At 45.4% G+C, this 20413-nt stretch overlaps 2 protein-coding genes across 10 annotated transcripts in view; one reads left to right on the top strand and one right to left on the bottom strand.

Annotated features, from left to right (window-relative positions):
- Positions 1–5799, bottom strand: part of TSTD2 (thiosulfate sulfurtransferase like domain containing 2) — a 40233-nt gene extending 34434 nt beyond the window's left edge. Inside the window, exons 1-3 of one of the 5 annotated variants that reach the window (XM_038401517.2) lie at positions 5603–5759; positions 3939–4067; positions 2395–2603 (exon numbers count right to left, since the gene is read on the bottom strand). In XM_038401517.2, the coding sequence (XP_038257445.1) occupies positions 2395–2586 (192 nt within the window). In that variant the 5' untranslated portion in view covers positions 2587–2603; positions 3939–4067; positions 5603–5759. Of the gene's footprint in view, positions 1–2394; positions 3326–3938; positions 4068–5602 lie in introns of those variants that run through there. The other 4 variants (XM_038401520.2, XM_038401518.2, XM_043515373.1 and 1 more) reach the window with 4 other exon arrangements.
- A 16-nt stretch (positions 5800–5815) lies between these two features.
- The window catches only part of NCBP1 (nuclear cap binding protein subunit 1), a 60905-nt gene continuing 46307 nt past the window's right edge, over positions 5816–20413 (top strand). Inside the window, exons 1-6 of one of the 5 annotated variants that reach the window (XM_038402534.2) lie at positions 5816–6030; positions 9558–9646; positions 12010–12110; positions 13657–13813; positions 14300–14407; positions 16008–16129. In XM_038402534.2, the coding sequence (XP_038258462.1) occupies positions 5997–6030; positions 9558–9646; positions 12010–12110; positions 13657–13813; positions 14300–14407; positions 16008–16129 (611 nt within the window). In that variant the 5' untranslated portion in view covers positions 5816–5996. Of the gene's footprint in view, positions 6031–9557; positions 9647–12009; positions 12140–13656; positions 13814–14299; positions 14408–16007; positions 16130–20413 lie in introns of all 5 variants that reach the window. The other 4 variants (XM_043515372.1, XM_043515370.1, XM_043515371.1 and 1 more) reach the window with 4 other exon arrangements.

Here is a 20413-nt window from a genome sequence, read left to right as displayed (position 1 = left end):
CATATAATCACAGCAAGTGGATACACCAATCGGCAACAACTCTGCAGTTTCCAGCCCCATCCACCTGCTGCTGGGGTAATTAAGTCTTATGTTTTAAATACAACCATGCTCTCCTGTTCATGGGCAAGCCCCTCAAGTACCCTGCAGTTCTTGGGACATTACACGTTTGGATGGCGGGTCCCACCATCCTGCCACATCCCTAAAATGTCCCATATCTTCTGCCCACCCTCCACCTCTTGCCTGAGTGCACACAGCTGCCTACCGCTGAGTCCAGTTAACTCCACTGCCAGGGTGGCTGTGCCTGCCCTCCGTACTGCCTGGTCCCTGTCTGAGGTGTATACTTCCACCAGCAGCCCCCTGCCTGAGCCCAGGCAGCAAGGGAAACACCTGCTTACCTTCCTACTGTGCTCTCTAGCATGACCTGGAGGATGGCAGGGATGTGGGATATGAACAGACTGAGGGAGGATGGGAAAGGGGAGAACAGTGGCATGATAGGGGCTTAGACTCCAGAGGAAAAGGAAAGAGAATGAGGTGTCACTTCAGGAGTCACAACCCTCTCTGCCTCCTATTTTGGGGGACTCTGTCACACATGGCCATTTGGGGAGATGTGTACATAGATATGTGCATGGCGCCATGCCACATACTATGTACATTCAGCAACGCAGTGTGTCTGAGTAAGTGTAGCAGATGGTATCGGAAGATAGCCTGCAGTGCATGTCCTTGTGTCTGAGCAGAGCTGAGCCCTCAGCTGGGAGCCTTAAATATCTCCCTTGTAGCTTTTAAATGATTGTGAAAAAACCCACACTCCTCAGATCAACATTTTGATCACCTGCATTTGCTCAGTTGGAACAGGAGGTCTATGCTCCAATTATTGCTAAGGCATTCTCTCCACACTTAGCTTTTCAGCACTGTTCGGTTTTACGGTAGCTAAGCGATGCAATACATTTGGTTTAGCCTTGGAAATGCAGTGAGCATCCTTGCAGGCCATCTTGAAAATGTCATTTTGTACCTAAAAACTGGTGTTTGTATGTGAAAGTGGGGAATAACATTATTAAAACAAAACTATTCCTTTAAGTCATATTTCTGTCTGATAAGGAGTGTCTTTCCCACCCATGATTGTTGCACACAACTTAGTGAATAAAGACAAAATATTTCTCTATTTTGTCAGTGTATTTGACAGCACTCTGTGTAACAGTCTGTTTCACTATAATCAGTTGCCATTGTTTACTCTAGAGAGGCAGAATCACTGTATGTAAAGTGCATTTCACTGTTGCACCAGAGGACCCCTGACGCAGTGAATGTTTGAGTCTTTCATACAGCAAGATTAAAATGGATTAAAAAAAAATATTGCTCCACACCTGCAAAAATTGGCAGGAGGAATCAGAGGCAGATTTTGGATTGGAAACTTTTAATCAATTTTTTTCTTTAAACTGACTAGATTTCAAGTGGAGAGTTTCTCTATGTTTGAATTCTATGTTTCAGATTCACCTTTTCATTTATCCTGCAGCAGCAAACCGGTGACAGTTCTTTAATGCACTAACATCCTCTCTTAGGCCCAATTCCACAAACAGTTTAAGCATATGCTAAACTTTAAGCAAGAGTTTAAAATTCCTACCTATTCAGCAAAGCACTTAAATTTAAGCACATACTTAAGTGCTTTGTTGAATCAGGTCATTATACCAGTTACATCCCCATTTGCCCCAAAGCAGTGGTTCTCAACCAGGGGTTTGCATAACTCTGGGAATACGCAGAGGTCTTTCCGGAGGTACAACAACTCATCTAGATATTTGCCTAGTTTTGCAACAGGCTACATAAAAAGCACTAGCAAAGTCAGTAGAAACTAAAATTTCATACAATGACATGTTTATGCTGCTCTATACACTGAAACGTAAGTACAATATTTATATTCCAATTAATTTATTTTATAATTCTATGAGAACGTAACAATGAGAACGTAAGCCACTTTTCAGTAACAGTTTCAGAGCAGCAGCCGTGTTAGTCTATATTCACAAAAAGAAAAGGAGTACTTGTGGCAAATTTGTTAGTCGCTAAGGTGCCACAAGTACTCTTTTTTCAGTAACAGTGTGCTGTGATACTTTTGTATTTTTATGTCTGATTTTGTAAGCCAGTAGTTTTTAAGTGAGGTGAAATTTGGGGGTACACAAGACAAATCATACTCCTGAAAGGGGTACAGTAATCTGAGAGCCACAGCCTTAAATTTAAATATGATACTAATGGGGCCAAATTACTTTTAACTTATTACTATAAGAAATAAGAGTGTAGCAGGAATGAGATAGGAACACTGTAAAGCAAGTTCTGACAAGATAAAGAAATTGTGCAGTTGCATAACTTGCATTATGAACATACGCAATGAAGTACTATACTAAAATGTACCTTCTTCTTTGCAAATGCATACTTCTTTCTCACACTGGTATTTGATTCCGCTTTGAGTTTACTTTTAGCTGTCAAAGGAAGAGGATCTTTCAAGTCCAGATCTGGAAATCTTAAAATACAGCACTCCACTTCATCTCCTCCATCCAGCAGCACAGAAGAAGGTATCATTGCTGTGTCACTGCAGTTAGGCATAAATCCTGTTCAGTGATCTAGGGAAGACGCAGGCAAAACACAGATTTGTATATATTCTAATCAAACATACACAGCAAATAACATTATCAATACTATACATTCAAAATAATAAAAGCACACTACAGACAAACATTGCTAAAGGCAGTCTTTGTCTTCGCAGCCTTTGTCACTGCCCTGCAACAGCAAAAAAGTCAACCAGCAGCAAGCCTTAATCTTTTAAGAATTTAAGACGATAAAAACAGTGTTCACAGAAGTTACCAGATAGCTGTTTCGAGATCTTCGTGACAGGGTTTCAGAGGCAGAAATTTTCAACTAAGTTCAGAACCGTAAGTCCTCATGATCTCTTCCTATCTCACAAGCTTTGCTGGGTAGCGGTATACAGAAATAATCATGGTTTCAAAAACCCTGACCAGTTCATTGGAGAGTGTGACTGATTCATATGCTAAATACTGCATAGCAGGCTATGGATTTCCCACTTCTCTCTGATCTTCCCTGGTAGGCAGATGGTTCTGCTCTCTCTGTCCTGGAGGAAGCATGTCTCATCTCACACCTCTTTCCTGGAAACACTTCATTTTAGGGACAATTTACAATTCACAACCTTTTTACAATAACTATACTGACAAAACAACAGTTATGGACTGCTCATCTTGATGGCGTTACTAGTTGTACAAGTAAACCAGAACCATGTAAAACTACTACAATGACAGAGAGAGAAATGTGTCATATCTATGACACCAACATGTATCAGAGTAGCAGCCGTGTTAGTCTGTATTCGCAAAAAGAAAAGGAGTACCTGTGGCACCTTAGAGACTAACAAATTTATTAGAGCATAAGCTTTCGTGATGAGCTGTAGCTCACGAAAGCTTATGCTCTAATAAATTTGTTAGTCTCTCTAAGGTGCCACGGGTACTCCTTTTCTTTTTACCAACATGTATGTACTTCTTGTGTCTCTAGCCTCCTTGTGTCCATCTTGCTCCTCTTTCAGAGCTTTCTACTGGAGTGCAACAAGAATTCAAGTTTTGGCCTGCCAGGGGACGTCCCGTACCATAGGGAACTTTCACAACACACACAGTATGAAATGCATTCAGTAGAGTTGGCCAGAAAAGGGAATTTCCATCCAGCAGGAAATGGCAACATTCTGAAATTTGTTTTAGAACAAAAAGTCGAGTTTTTGAACATTTTCACAGAATGGAAATTCCAAATTTTTTTGATTCAGAACATTTTGTTTTTGATAATGTTGAAACACAACAGTATAATCTAAAATGGGAAATATATAATATAGAAATATATTTAATGTATAATGTCAAAACAAAATATAACAAAACAAGGAAGTCATTATGAAATATTTTTACCTCATTGAAGCAAAACGTTTTGACATCAAATCAAGAAAGCCAAAATAATTTGACACTTTGCTGTTGAAAAGGTACATGTTTCCCCAAAATGTTTTTAGACCAAACTGCATTTTCCAATGGAGAACTGTTCTGTGGGGGAAAAGTTCAACCAGCTCTATTTTTTTTTTTCAGAGAATAACATACATTGAACAGATTGTGAGACAGTTTTAAATTTATAATTCCATTTGCAGTATGAAATCCCTGAAGAGTGTGAACACTTTAAGGCAGGGGTAGTCACTAAGGAAATAAAAAGATTTCGGGGTCTGTTTGAAAGCATCTGGTGGTCCGGATTTGGCCCACGGTCCACCTGTTGACTACACCTGCGTTCAGATATCATCTGGTTCCTGGTACAATTCCTTGTTCAATTTTTACATTACAACAGCATGTCCACACTCTTACAGGCAACTGCCTTTTCCTGGTCCCCTGGACAGCTAATTAAAGATTTACAAAGCCCAGAGAGTCTCCCACATGGATGCATTTGCACGATTGCACCCAAACTAGGAACAACGGCCCAGCTCCTCAATGGCATTTAGGAGCCCGGTTTCCAGTAAGTTCAATCAGAAGCAGGTGCCTAAATAGCTGAGAGGACTGGGCCAGGAGCGTTTCAGTGATGGTGTTTCACTCGTTGAGGTTGGGTGTGAGCACCCTCCCGCGGTGTGTACCGCCCACCTGTGGCAGCCATGGCCAGCAGGGTGTCGAAACACCGGAATCAACCCGCTGCGCCCATCCCCATGGGCACGAGTAACAGAAAGGCTCACACCAAACGCTATAAGGTGCGGGAGGAACCCGATGGTTTAGTAGGGTTGCCAACTCTGACTGAAGCTATTCCTGGAGATTTTCCCCCCAACATGACACGATGTCATTTTCTTAAAATACTCTATTAAAATCTCCTGGGTTGCTTCCAGCAGTCCCCGGGACATCAACGCCGATTCCAGGAGACTCCAGGCCAGTCCCTCAACGCTGGTTTAGTCTGTCCAGGCACTGGCGAGGGTGCGAGCAGCGTGGGACCCTGGGCCTGCACCAGGGCAGCATGCCCCGAGCTGTGCCCGCCCGCACAGGGCCCAGGAGTGGGCTGCGCCGGCTCCACACGGGGCCACGCCGCCCCTGGGGGAAGGTTCTGCCGTTTGCCACCCGCCCTGTCCCGCTCCTCGGACCTGACGGCGCTGGCCCGGCCGGGGCAATGGCGGCGGCAGGGGCTCAGGATCGGGCAGCCGCTAAGACACTGACTTCACTGAGGGCAGGATCGGGGCCTGGCCCGCGCGCCGCGGGGGGGCTCAGGATCGGGCCCCTGGGTGCCAAAGGCGCTAGCAGCGAGCCACACCGCACCGCCGCAACTCGCCATCCCCTCGACGCCCGCCACAGCCTCCGCCGACCAGCGCCGGCTCCTCCGCCCGTGCCAGCCGCGCCCCCTCGGCCAGGCCGGCAGGCGGGAAGGAGCCGCCCGGAACCCGCGGGAGCTTCAGGCCCTTGGCTCGCCGCCTGGCTCGCCAGCCCGGAGAGCCGCTTCTCCCCCCACGGGGTTCACAGCTGCGCGGCCCCCTCCCCCCGACTGCACGGGCCCGCCGAGCCCCGCCCGGCCGGCGCGCGGGTGCCTGCCCCGGGGCTCTGCCCGGCGCGCGACCCACCGAGCGGCTCTTTGCCGCCGTCACCAGGCGCGAGGACACCGGCTTGGCGCAGCGCAGGATCGGGCCCGGCAGGATCGGGCCCATCTTCCCAGGGCGGGGGGCTGCGGTCCCGCCTCGCAGGGATCCCGGGAATTCCGCGACGGGCCCCGCCCCGGAAGTCGTCCCCCGCCGCACCATTCAGCGGCGCGCCCCGCGCGCGAGGGAGGGAGGAAGGGAGGAAGGGGGCGGGGCGCCACTCTCCCGCCGCCCTTTGCCCCGGAAGCAGCTCGCGGGCGCGGCTGGGCGGAAGCTGGACTGAGACGGCGCCGCCGGGGCCTCTGCTCAGCGCCGCCCGCCTCGCGCCGCCCCTCCCCCCCCCCCCGCCCGCCCGGCCCGGCCCGGCCCGGCCGCCAGCATGTCGCGGAGGCGGCACAGCGACGAGAACGATGGTGAGCGGGGAGGCCCGTAGGGCGGGGCGCGCGGCGGCGGCGCGGCCGGGCGTGGGCCGGCGCCGCGCTGGGTCCCGGCGCGCTGTGGAGGCGGCGGGCCCGGGGCGGGCGGGCGGCTCGGCTCGGCCCGCCCGTGACCCGCGGGGCTGGGGGGAAGCGCGCGGGGCGGGGCCGGACTCTGCTCGGCTCTCACCGTGCCCGGGTTATCGCGCCTCCGAGGCGGACAAAGCGGCAGCGCGGGTGGGGCAGCCGCTGTGTCCGGGAGCGGGGCGGGTCGCGCCGCCTTTCCCGGCAGCGCCCCGGGCTCCAGGCAGTCTGCGCTTGAGCCATGCTTGACGGCGGGCGCTCCTGTGCCCTCCGTCAGTTAACTGGCCTCCGGGGATGCGAGTGAAGCACGACGTCTTTGCAGGGCCGTGGCAACAGGTCTCTCCTTTATGGAGTGTGTAAGAATGCCCTGAGCACGCCGCATCGAGGACCCTGCCCCCTCGCCCAAGCGGCGTGGTGTTTTTTTCCTTTGATTTCTCTGGGGGGTATCTAGGTTGTATCTCCCCAGAATGAAAACATACCCTTAACGATGCCAGCCGCTTTGTTGGAGCGTCTCCGTTCATTGCTTCTCACCCTGGTATAACAAGTTGAGTTCATAAAAAGACAAGGAGGACTTGTGGCACCTTAGAGACTAACAAATTTATTAGAGCATAAGCTTTCGTGAGCTACAGCTCACTTCATCCGATGCATTTTGAGTTCATGTTTCTGTTTCAGGAGAATTAATTTGTGATCTTTAATGTTCTGGAAGGTCATTGCCTACAAAAATTAGGTGATTGCCGGTCAGATGGCATTGGCTGTTATACTCTCTTGGTTTATGAAGTAGTGGACACAAGCTAGATGCCAAGAACGTTACTTTTGCTAATCTGTTTCACTTAATGGCATAGCAACAGCAGCTTTGAATAGCATTCTACCCTTTTAAAAACATTTAAAACTGTATCTACCTCCACCTGCTTGCTGTATGTGGCCTAGTAATCTACATCGGGATCCGCTAGTCTAGACCTGTGCAAAGCCTATCTGATTGCAGCGCAGGTGTGTATAGGTGCAGGGGAGCGTGCTAGCAGATTGTCATTCCGGAGCCGAATATGGTGAATCGTTGTATAGTAGCCTCAACCATCAATATGCTGGCCCCAAATGTTCCTTTCCTCCCCATCACCACATAGTTTTTTGATAACCTGCATTAGATGGAGAGAAGGTGGAAAACAAAGGCTGAAACAAAGAATTTTTGCCAGCCTACGCTGAGGCTGTGTTACCGGCCACAAGAATGCATCCGATGAAGTGAGCTGTAGCTCATGAAAGCTTATGCTCTAATAAATTTGTTAGTCTCTAAGGTGCCACAAGTCCTCCTTTTCTTTTTGCGAATACAGACTAACACGGCTGCTACTCTGAAACCTAAGAACCTTCCTGTCAGTCTCTGCTGAACCTGTCAAATCATGTCTTAAGGAGCTAAATCCCTTGTACTGAGGGCCTACAGCCCACACCAGCACTAAGCACTGTGAAGAACTACCATTCTGCTTCACTGAAAAGGAATGCACACTTAGGATTTCTTCCCAAACAGCATGGATCTGCTGTCATGCCTGCCAACAAACAGGCCACCTCGGTTTCCCCATTTCAGTTGTACTTGCAGCTGCTAGGTAAATTGGTGAGATGACTGGATTCAAGAGCCAGCAATATGCAGATGGCAACCAGCTCTACCTATTCTTCACTGCATACAGCCATGATAGTCCTGTGCTTGGTGATATGTAAACAGCTAGCTGAAGCTGAACCCAAGCAAGACAGAGTATGGTATTCACTTTGGAGAATTTGCAGCCAGGGGGTGATCTTTTTGTTAAAGGTATACACTCACAATTGATCAGACTGTCAGTCTGTAGGTTAGCGATGCTCCTGGGTTCCTTGCTGACCCTAATACTAATGTGATATACCTGGACATAAAGCCATCAGTCCACCTAGTACAGAACGCTAGAACACAAGTTACTGGGAGCACATTGAACTTGTCCTGCACTCTACACTGGCTTCTTAGAGAATGTCACATCAAGGTCCTTTATCTTGAAGGTGCTCAATGACCTGGGCCCAACATGTCTAAAAGATCAGCTAAAAAGCTCAGGCATGAGAACTGTGGTTAACAGCTTCACTCCCTTGGCACACTATAATTAAGAATTTTATTAAGATTATGTTAACCAGAAACTGTACCTTTTTTTATTTTATCGGGGAATAAGGTACAGATGATCATGGGGCGTGAAGTTCGGTTTAGGATGAGATGGTGTAAGGAATACATAATCTGCAATATCCCCAACTGGGGGTAAAAGGTTAACAGATCAAAATACCCTCATATCTCAATGTCTGTATGTTGTTCATATAATGGCTGTGTTCAGGTGTGGAGTATGAGTAGATACGATGATGAGGATGGATTGACCCTCATTTGGTAAGATTTAATGTTCAGTGAGTTTATGGTTCCAGTTCATATGGTCCAATGGAAAAAGTCTCTCGGTCCCGTTCTTTACTATCATAAGAGGAGGATTCATCTGTGCAGGATGCAGACTTTCTCAGTGGCCAGTTCCATGCTGGTCACTGAACTCCCATAGGAACCAAGGATCATTACAAACTTCACCACCATTGCTCTAGCTGCAAGGGGCACTATTTCCACCTTGCCTTCTCTACCACCTGTGTGCAGCTGTTAAAACAGATTAAACTCTACTAAAACAAAGTACACGCTATGTACTGTTCTACCCCGGGGACATGGTGAGAAAATGAACCACATGTGATATCCATCAGTCATGTCGCTTAATGCCCTGGTGATGACACTCTGATAAGAACATATAGAAAATAAAGGCAGGTTTTGGGGCATATATAGTTAACTTGATGCAATCCTACAGACAGAGAATCTACTACTTTTTCTAGCAACATTTTCAGCTCTGACCTGACTACTGAGTTTAACTAAAATCGACTCCAAAAGGTCTTTAATGTTTGCTTGCTTGTTTGTTTATCTAGTCTTTTTTCCAAAATAAAAAACCTTGATAAGTAAAAGGCTACATGAGCATCTTTGCTTAGGCATGTTCTCATGTTATCTTTGGTGCCAGATAATCCCACATGGTACTTCGGATGAGCAGTACTTAGGTATTGCTAACTCTATAACATGTGTTTAACTTATCTCTACATGTACCACTGATACTGTATCTTGCCACTTTAGCAGAAATACACTTCCAAAAACTTTTTTCAAATAAGAGGGAGAAAAGGACTTGATTAGCTGTGAATAAAATGTCTACAGAAACTGGATATGTTTTAAATAATGTTAGCTTTGTTTTTCATGTTTGTTGGGTCTGTCTTAAATAATAGAAACACCTGAATGTCTTGTGGGTAATTTTTTATTATAGTACAGAACTGGAACACGAGCGGAGGCAGACAGAATTATTCAGAATTTTTTTTTTAAAAAGCAGTCAAGGAATTATTTAACTGGTATTCTTGGTTTCATGAATGTATTGAAACAGGAGGACAACCTCACAAAAGGAGGAGAACATCTGAGCCATCTGAAATTGAAGAGAGACTGGAATCTTTAATATGCAGAGTGGGAGAGAAGGTATGAGTAGCAATTTCTTTTGACAAGTTGGGCTATTGGTTTTGAATCCTTGGATGTAAGAGTTTATGCTTCTGAGAGAGCTCTGTCTACTACAGGGGTGGGCAAACTTTCTGGCCCAAGGGCCACATCTGGGTATGGAAATTGTATGGTGGGCCATGAATGCCCATGAAATTGGGGGTTGGGGTGCAGGAGGGGCTGAGGGCTCCGGCTGGGGGTGCGGGCTCTGGGGTGGGACCAGAAATGAGGAGTTCAGGGTGTGGGAGGGGGCTCTGGGCTGGGGCTGGGCTCCGGCTGGGGGTACAGGCTCAGGGGGGATGAGGGTTTGGGGGTGGAGGAGGGTGCTCCGGGCTGGGACCAAGGGGTTTGGAGGCAGGGAGGGGGATCAAGGCAGGGGGTTGGGGTGCGGGAGGGTGTCACGGGTTCAGGCTCCAGGTGGCGCTTACCTCAAGCAGCTTCCAGAAGCAACAGCATGTCCCCCCTCTCGCTCCTTTGCAGAGGGGCAGCCAGGCAGTTCAGCCTGCTGCCCCATCTGCAGGCGCCGCCCCTGCACCTCCCATTCATCATGGCTCCCAGCCAATGGCAGCTGCGGAGCTCCTTGGCTGACCCTATGCATGGGAGGGGGGGCATGCTGCTTCTTCCGTGAGCCACGCAGAGCCACAGGCAGAGTGGGGCAAGCCCCGGACCCCGCTCCCTGGGAGGAGCTCAAGGGCCGGAATAAAATGTCTGAAGGACTGGATGTGGCCCCCGGGCCATAGTTTGCCCACCCCGGTCTAGTACATGAATTGAGACTTTTGTATCAGTGCTTAGTGGTGTAGTCCTCAATCTAGTGAGTGGGTGCTGGGTGGGAAAAAAATACTGATGGAATAAATTCAAAAAGAGAAGTGCGGGGTTTTTATTGAGGGATTTTGATGGAGGAAGGTATAAACAAAATATAGGATAAGAGGAAGATCCCAAATGCAGGGGAGACTGCTATGGATGGGAATCAAAAAGTGAGGGTGGCAGGGAGAGAAGGGGAAAACAGGAAATACACTGAAGACAGATCCAGAAAAAGACCAGTCTATTATAGAGAAGGAAAAAATGGCATGAAGCCAGGTAATGAAAGAAGATATAAAATAATTGGTAAGTAGGACTGACTGGTTAGAATTTGTAAATAGTAATTTAATTTTAATTTCATCCAGTTTTCTATACATACTTTAATTATATTCTGCTAGCTCTAACTGGATACTACTCCGTAGATATATTGCTTGTTGGACACTGGTGAAATTATTTGAATAGTACGTTCACTAACTTTTCCTGCTGTGCAGATTGCTGAAATAGTAAAAACCTTAAAAACGCCTTTGTGGAAAGCTAATTGGCAATGTTCAATTAAATACAGTCCACACCTGTTCTATTTCTTTAAATTTCAGGAGACATGGCAGCACAGGTATCTCGCTTGGATGGTAGGCCCCTGTATGTTTCAAGACCCAGGCTATAGATACTTTAGTTTTTCTCTTTTTAAAAACATTTCAATGAGATTAGGATGGTCCTCCCCCTTAATATATTTGCAATAGGTTTGGAGTAACAAATAAATAAAAATGGACTACCTTCAATAGTTCTGTGTGGAATTCAAGAGGTATTGCTCACTTTCTTGTCTTATTACTTACCTGCTGTCTACTTTCAGCAAACTAAAAATATCTTGTGTAGCCAGATGAAATTTGAAACTCACTCCCACTAAAAAAACAAAATGCAAAATTTTATTCTTACCCAGAAAGAAAAGGAGTACTTGTGGCACCTTAGAGACTAACAAATTTATTTGAGCATAACCTTTCGTGAGCTACAGCTCACTTCATCGGATGCATTCGGTGGAAAATACAGTGGGGAGATTTATATACATACACAGAGAACATGAAACAATGGGTTTTATCATACACACTGTAAGGAGAGAGATTATAAAACCCATTGTTTCATGTTCTCTCTCTCTGTGTGTGTGTGTGTGTGTGTGTGTGTGTGTGTGTGTGTGTGTGTGTGTGTGTGTGTGTGTGTGTGTGTGTGTGTGTGTGTGTGTGTGTGTGTGTGTGTGTGTGTATATGAATCTCCCCACTGTATTTTCCACCGAATGCATCCGATGAAGTGAGCTGTAGCTCATGAAAGCTTATGCTCAAATAAATTTGTTAGTCTCTAAGATGCCACAAGTACTCCTTTTCTTTTTGCGAATACAGACTAACACGGCTGCTACTCTGAAACCTTATTCTTACCCAGATTTATCTTTTATCAATAAGAGCACAATAAAATAGTCTTCTATTCAAACAGTCTTGTTACTGAAGGGTTTGGCTGGCTATCCCTTGATTTGGTTGTGATGGGTTTCTAATTATCTCCTTTCCTAGAGTACTTCTTCTTTGGAGAGCAACTTGGAAGGCCTAGCTGGTGTCTTGGAGGCAGATCTACCGAACTACAAAAGCAAGATATTAAGAATTCTTTGTACAGTGTATGTATGCAAAAGATTTGTGGAGCCAGGTGATGATGTATTATCTACACTAAATGCTTTTCAAACATACATCACATATTTAAAATGTTCATATGAACAGCTCGTACATTACTGACACTTCAAATTGGCAACAGTAACAACTGGAGGGAAAACTAACATACTGTGTATGCACACTACATTCTCTTAAGGACCTAGTCTGCTCTAAGAGCAGTTAAGCAGACAGAGGGTCCCTGACCTACTCCCCACCACGGGAAGCCATCTTTCATTATTGGTAGTGTGGGTCTGCAGGGGAGGGCCTTGATGCTGAGCCACCTCAGATGAAGCTGTCACTAATGTCACTTCTGGCCCTTGGTGTTGTACTTTTTATAATTTCTGTATTTTGTGTAAGATGAGGTGCTAAGCTCCAGGGTAAGTGAAATTAGAATTGAATGTGCGGTCAAATGATATCTCCGCCACGCTTTTCTGAGAATTGTAATGCAAGTTACAATCTTAGTTAAGCAGTTAATTTGCTTCCCACAGCAATAATGCACATGTCAGGGTATAAAAGTACATATGAATATAAAACATACTTAAGGAGATGACCTAAAATTATCATCGGAACCATCCCTTTGAATTTCTTAAGCACTTTCCATTTAAAATCAGTCATGTGGATGCAATAGCCTTTTTAAGTTTAAATTTAAAATTTTTATATGCAATGCAAAATAAGTCTCTTATGTATTCCTGATGTTTCACTGTATTTAAAGGAATTACACAAGGGCAAACAAAAAGTTTGCTTGTTTAGTAGGGCATACAAATCTTCACAGCCTCTAGCTCTTCAACTGCTTAGTCATATTCTTATTAAAATGTTTATGAAAGGGGTGAGAAAAGAGAGTGTGAGAATCATTATTTCTACTCTAGTTTAGTTTTTTAAAAAACCCTACATAAATTCAGTTTTAGGACTCTGATCCTAAAATCTACTTCGACCCTTTCAAGTTCAGCTGCTGGTTCACTAAAATTAAATTGTTTTGGTGTGAATCTTCTGTAAAACGATGCTTTCTTGTGGCTTTTAAACTTCAAAGCCTCTTTATAAAATAGTCCTCAAAACACCTCTATAAAGTGTTGTAAAATTTCCAATAAATGCCATTCCAGGCTCTTATGCCATTTTTATTGTCAATAACAACTTCTATCCAATTCACATTAACTTCAATGTGAGACAGAGGCTACCGCTGACAATTGCTGGAGGCTTTAGAACCCAGTAGTTTGAAACCATCTAGTTTTCGCCCACTGGAATGAATTGAAGGGAAAATATTTTGAAATTGAATTTAGTAGTAGTTATATTTTCAGTAGGATTGTAGTTTAAAAACATTGGAGAGTATTTTTCAGAGCAAAGTAAACAAATCTAAAGAAAAGTAAATGGTCTGGGTTGTACTTCTTCTTCTAGAACAAGAAATAGACAAGTTTAACCTACCCTATCCAGAATCTGAGATGTTGTATAATTGTGGCAGGTGGCATATGACAGAGATTAACATCTGATGCAATATTTTTTTCTTTTCTGCGTTTAAATCAGTGCACGTCTGTTACCCGAAAAGCTTACTGTTTACACAACACTAGTTGGGTTGCTGAACGCCAGGAACTACAATTTTGGTGGGGAATTTGTAGAAGCCATGATTCGTCAGCTCAAAGAATGTTTGAAAGCCAATATGTATAATGAAGCTGTGTATTTAGTAAGTATTTTTTTTTCACCTCTTATGCTCCTTTCCCCTTAACCTGATGTGCTGTTCCTTTGCACCTTCCAGAAGTAGAGTGTCTCTAATTGTGAGCCTGTGGAAACTGGTCTGTTCTAGAGTCAACATGTAGTATTCCATAGATGTACTAGGAGAAGATCTGAGGTGTTCAAGAGATTTTTTTTCCTCCCAAAAGAAATAAAAATTTTAATTCATTCTTTTAGAGAGTGAATATTATTACATAGTTTAAGGGGCAAGGCTTAAAGTATGAGTTGTTCAGGGAGGGACCCTTTTTACACTGCATGCTTCCTTCGTGCTACTAGGTGAGTGCTAGTAACTTTTTTGTCCTAGTAGTTTGTTTTAGTAGCTGAATGAATATTTATATTTGTTGTCAGGTCTCAGATTTACTACTTTAAACTTGCTGAAGTAATTGCAAGAGAATAGTTTAAAAATGTATAACATCAGAACTTTTCTTTACCTTACTAGGTTCGTTTTCTATCTGACCTTGTTAATTGTCATGTAATAGCTGCGCCTTCAATGGTAGCCATGTTTGAGAACTTTGTGAGTGTGACTCAAGAGGAAGACGTGCCCCAGGTAATACAGGAGTCTTTACTTTGTGGAATTTTTCACAGCCAAGCACTTACAGTACCAGCAATGTAAGGGGTTAAAATGGGCTGGTTCAATGGTGAATTCCCTAAATGGGTTGCTGACTATAGTTCCATAGTATGGCTAGAAGGTAGCAGTGACAGCTGGAGAAAAAATAAAGTACTTGGCCCTTCTACGGTTGGTCAGCTCAGATGGCTTTCTTTACGTTCAAATTTGGCGTATACGTAATCCTCAATGAGACTGTGCCAAGTTTGTGTTTTGAAACTTTAAAATACTGATCTAATCTGAAAAATGACTCTAAAAATGGCTTTTGTCACTCAGTGACTTTCAAATTAATTACAACCCAGTTTTACAAGAAAAACGTTTTGTTTTCTAACTGCCAGCCATGCAGATCCCACCATGGTCTCTGAGAATCAGACTGTGCACTTTGCTGCTTCTGCATCATCATCAGTAGTGTAAAGATTCTGCAGGCCAGATGAGGGCCTCAGGGACACTCATGCAATTCCATTGTCTTTAAATAGACTTTTCACATAAACTGAAAGTTAGTAAACAATTGTATTGATACAGAAGTCATAATTGAATACAGGTCTCGTCTTTATGAAAATTGGCAGATATGCTTTTGAATACACCCGTAGGGGAGAACTCATGAAGAAAGAGGCCATTTTTACAGACTATTCCTTTAAAGCATAGTTCTGTTTTGAAAAGCAATTGTCAATTTCAATTTGAACGAAAATTTTAACGTTGTTAAAACCTAGGTTTTTTTTATAATGAGAACCTGAGACTGTGTTAAAAACAGACAATGGAATTTTATTATGCTTTCCTGCAGTGTTTGAAACAAAACCTGTATGTCAGCGATTGGTTTCACTGGCCAAAGAACACACACAGTGGCAAGTAAATTGATTTTTAAAAAAAAATATTTACTGCTTCTAATCTAAAATATTGGTAAGAGATAAAGATTGCTTCATAGTAATGTCGCAGCTGACTGCTCAGTCGTTACGGTTAATAGTACTGGTGCACAGTATTTTTGCCGTACCAAATTAAGTGTGTGTGCGCAGTGTAGTTGCACTCATGTCAGTCCCAAGATATTAGCAAGACGGGGTGAGCGAGGTTATATCTTCTATTATCTAAATCTTTTAAGAAGTTGGTTCATTTAAAAGATACTAACTTGACTACTTTGTCTTAACTTAAATGTGGATATCCAGATACTTAATGTCATAAACATGAATATATTTCATAAAGAAAAGGAGTACTTGTGTACTTTGTTAGTCTCTAAGGTGCTACAAGTACTCCTTTTCTTTTTGCGAATACAGACTAACACGGCTGCTACTCTGAAACCAATGAATGTATCTGATATCCACCCACTAAAATACATTCACGCTTTCAAACGCAGAGCTGCTGAACACACCTGTGGGTACTGGTGGCTCTACGAACTAGCACTGAAGTATAGCTGCACTGTTTCTCCATGGTATTCAAAGGAACTTATTCTTACTAATCCCTGCCAAGTAAAATAGGCTGTTTCTTGAGAAATTCCTTGTTAAAAGTATGGAACTTAATTTATTAAAAAAATTTTTGTCCTTGTTCTCTGCAGGTGCGATGTGACTGGTATGTGTTTGCGTTTCTGTCATCTCTGCCCTGGGTTGGGAAGGAACTGTATGAGAAAAAGGACGCTGAGATGGACCGCATTTTGTCCCAGACTGAAAGCTATTTGAAGTAAGACTACTGCCAACATTAGTCCCCTCTTCCCTGATAACCTGGTGAAATATAGAATAAATAGCTTTGCTTATTGGTGATTCAAAATTAATCTAAAATTGTAAAACCTGATAATTCTCAGAAGTCTGATACAGTGAAATGGCATAGATTGTGGGATTTTTTTTTAACACTAAATGATTTAAGCACCTCTTTCATACTAGTAGATGCTCCAAGTTTTTTCCAGTTGTCTAAAACTTGTTTAGCTTTTATAACGGTGATGCAAAAATGCTAGAACTCTGTTTATTTTTGATTGTTTTGAGGGTTCCTTTAACAGCAGCTTGTTAAAGATACAGGACTCGTCTTTACTGCAGTGTTAGCTTGTGTGGTGCCCCAACCCAACTCCTGTCCACATACAGATCTATAGCTTAAGTTAAATAGTGCTTTAAATTTGAGCTCGCTGGTCAGTTGGGCTATGGGTTGAAGCTTGAGGGCTGCTAACACTCAAGCTAAGGGTATGTCTACACTACGAAATTAGGTTGAATTTATAGAAGTCGATTTTTTAGAAAGTGATTTTATACAGTTGATTGTGTGTGTCCCCACACTAATGAACTAAGCGCATTAAGTCGCTGGAGTGCGTCCGCAGTACTGAGGCTAGTGTCGTTTTTCAGAGCGGTGCACTGTGGGTAGCTATCTCACAGTTCCCGCAGTCTCCGCCGCTCATTTGAATACTGGGTTAAGCTCCCAATGCCTGATGGGGCAAAAACATTGTCGTGGGTGGTTTTGGGTATGTCGTCAGTCTCCCCTCCCTCCGTGAAAGCAACGGCAGACAATCGTTTCGTGCCTTTTTTCCGTGCGGGTGCCATACTGTTTTCAGCAAATGGTGCAGTAGGACTGCTAACCATCATCGTCATCCACCGCTTCCACTGCCACTCTGCTCTCCTGATGCTATGAATCCACTCGACGGTCCCCTATATGACCATCGTCATCCACCGCTTCCACTGGCACTCTGCTCTCCTGGTGGTCTTGCAGGGCCGCTTCCACTGCAACTCTGCTCGGCTGCTCTTGTCTTTCCATACCACAGCAAGCATGCAGTCCACTCAGCTGTTGTGTCCTGGCAGCAGACAGTGCAGGAGATCTGCAAAACTGGTCATCCAACCACCGCTTCTCCTGCAACCCTGCTCTCCTGCAGATGCCATACCACAGCAAGCATGGAGCCCGCTCAGATCACTGCGGCAGTTATGATCATTGTAAACATCTTGCGCATTTATCATGCAGTATATGCAGAACCAGAACCCGTAAAAGCAGGCGAGGAGGTGATGGCAGCACGGTGATGAGTGATGAGGACCTCTCAAAGCACGGGCCCCCGCAATTTGGCCATCCTGGTGGCAGTGGGGCAGGCTCATACTGTGGAATGCCGATTCTGGGCCTGGGAAACAAGCACAGACTGGTGGGACCACATAGTGTTGCAGGTCTGGGATGATTCCCAGTGGCTGCGAAACTTTCGAATGCGTTAGGGCACTTTCATGGAACTTTGTGACTTGCTTTCCCCTACTCTGAAGCACAAGAATATCAAGATGAGAGCAGCCCTCATGGTTCACAAGCGAGTGGCGATAGCCCTCTGGAAACTTGCAATGCCAGACAGCTACCGGTCAGTCGGGAATCAATTTGGAGTGGGCAAATCTACTGCGGGGGCTGCTGTGATCCAAGTAGCCAACGCAATCACTGAGCTGCTGCTATCAAGGGTAGTGATTCTGGGAAATGTGCAGGTCATAGTGGATGGCTTTGCTGCAATTGGATTCCCTAACTGTGGTTGGGCGATAGACGGAACGCATATCCCTATCTTGGGACCGGACCACTAAGGCAGTGAGTACATAAACCGAAAGGGGTACTTTTCAATGGTGCTGCAAGCACTGATGGATCACAAGGGACGTTTCACCAACATCCACGTGGGATGGCCGGGAAAGGTACATGACGCTCGCATCTTCAGGAACTCTGGTCTGTGGGAATGGCTGCAGCAAGTGACTTTATTCCCAGACCAGAAAATAACTGTTGGGGATGTTGAAATGCCTATAGTTATCCTTTGGGACCCAGCCTACCCCTTAATACCATGGCTCATGAAGCCGTACACAGGCAGCCTGGACAGTAGTCAAGAGCTGTTCAACTACAGGCTGAGCAAGTGCAGAATGGTGGTAGAATGCGCATTTAAAAGCGCGCTGGCGCAGTTTACTGACTCGGTTAGACCTCAGCGAAACCAATATTCCCATTGTTGTTACTGCTTCCTGTGTGCTCCACAATATCTGTGAGTAAGGGGGAGACGTTTATGGTGGGGTGGGAAGTTGAGGCAAATTGTCTGGCGTCCGAATTTGAGTAGCCAGATACCAGGGCGGTTAGAAGAGCACAGCAGGGTGCTCTGTGCATCAGAAAGCTTTGAAAACCAGTTTCATGGCTGACCAGGCTACAGTGTGACAGTTCTGTTACTCCTTGTTGAAAACCCACCCCCTTGGTTCACTCTACTTCTCTGTAAATCAGCCGCCCTCCTCATCCCCCTTCAATCACCGTTTGCAGAGGCAATAAAGTCATTGTTTCAAATTCATGCATTCTTTATTCATTTGTCACACAAATAGGGGGATAACTGCCAAGGTAGCCCGGGAGGGAGGAGGGAAGTAGTGGGTGCGGTGGTGGATGAGGGAAGGACAAGGCCATACTGCACTTCAAAACTTACTGAATGCCAGCCTTCTGTTGCTTGGGCAGCCCTCTGGGGTGGAGTGGTTGGGTGCCCACAGGGCACCCCAGGTTCTTGGGCATCTGGATGAGGAGGCTATGGAACTTGTGGAGGAGGGCGGTTGGTACACAGGAGCTTCAGTGGCGGTCTGTGCCTTTCCTGCACATCAGCCATATGTTGGAGCATATCCGTTTGATCCTCCAGTAACCTCAGCATTGAATCCTACCTCCTTTCATCATGCTCCTGCCACCTTTCCTCCTGATCCTGCAACCTCTCCTCTTGCTCCAGCCATCTATCCTCTCATGTGTCCCTCCTGTCCTTGCATTATTTTTTTTTTTTTTTTTTTTTGGATTCTGCCATTGTCTGCCTCCACACATTCTACTGGGCTCTTTCAGTTTGGGTGGACTGCATGAGCTCAGAGAACATTTCATCACAAGAGCGTTTTTTTCTTATCTGCGCTAGTCTCTGGGATGGAGATCCTAGTCGCAGCATTGAACATTTACAGCTGCGGAGGGGGGGGATTAAAATTGAAAAAGACACATTGGCCATTTAAAAGGAGGGGCTGATGTTTTTGGGTTAACATGCAGCACAAACCCAACTAACCTCTTCCTCTCCCCCTGCTCCCAATTCTCTGGGGTGATCGCTTCACCCCTCCCCCCACCGCGTGGCTAACAGCGGGGATGATTTCTTTTCAGCCACAGGCAAACAGTCCAGCAGGAACAGCCATCTCTGATGCCCCCTTAATAAAATTCCCCTATTTCAACCAGGTGACCATGAATGATATCATTCTCCTGAGGATAACAGAGAGAGATAAAGAACGGATGTTGCTTGAATGCCAGCAAACACTGTGCGACCACACGCTGCCATGCTTGCTTATGCAGTGATTCCAGACTGTGTGCTACTGGCCTGGCAGGGAAAAGTGTCCTACCATGGAGGATGCAATAAGGCTGCCCTCCCCAGAAACCTTTTACAAAGGCTTTCGGAGTACCTCCAGGACAGCTTCATTGAGATGTCCCTGGAGGATTTCCGCCCCATCCCCAGACACGTTAACAGACTTTTCCAATAGCTTTACTGGCCGCGAATGCATCTCAAGTCTTCAGGGCAAATTAATCATTAAACACACTTGCTTTTAAACTGTGTATTATATTTACAAAAGTACACTCACCAGAGCTGCCTTCTCCACCTTCAATGTCTGGGAGCCTGGGTTGGGAGGGTATTGGCTCCAGCGTGATAAACAATTCCTGTCTGTTGGGGAGAACGGTTTCTCAGCGCACACAAGGCAAGCGATCTTCAGCCTCTCTCTCCTCCTCATCTTCTTCATCCCCAAAATCCTCATCCCTGTTGCGTGAAACTCCCCCCCCCCCCCCCTTGCAGGAGGCCACGTACAGAGGTGGGGCAGTGGTAGGAACACCCCCTACAATTGCACGCAGCTCATCATAGAAGCGGCATGTTTGGGGCTCTGACCCCGACCAGGCGTTTGCCTCTTGGGTGTTTTGCTAGGCTTGCCTAAGCTCCTTAAGTTTCATGCCGCACTGCTGTGGGTCCCTGTGATAGCCTCTGTCCTTCATGCCCTTGGAGATTTT

This window comes from Dermochelys coriacea, chromosome 5 (genome assembly GCF_009764565.3).
Source record: "Dermochelys coriacea isolate rDerCor1 chromosome 5, rDerCor1.pri.v4, whole genome shotgun sequence".
In the NCBI taxonomy this organism is placed as follows: Eukaryota; Metazoa; Chordata; order Testudines; family Dermochelyidae; genus Dermochelys; species Dermochelys coriacea.
The sequence above is the reverse complement of the archived record's forward strand: the minus strand, read 5'-3'. Positions and strand labels throughout refer to the sequence as shown.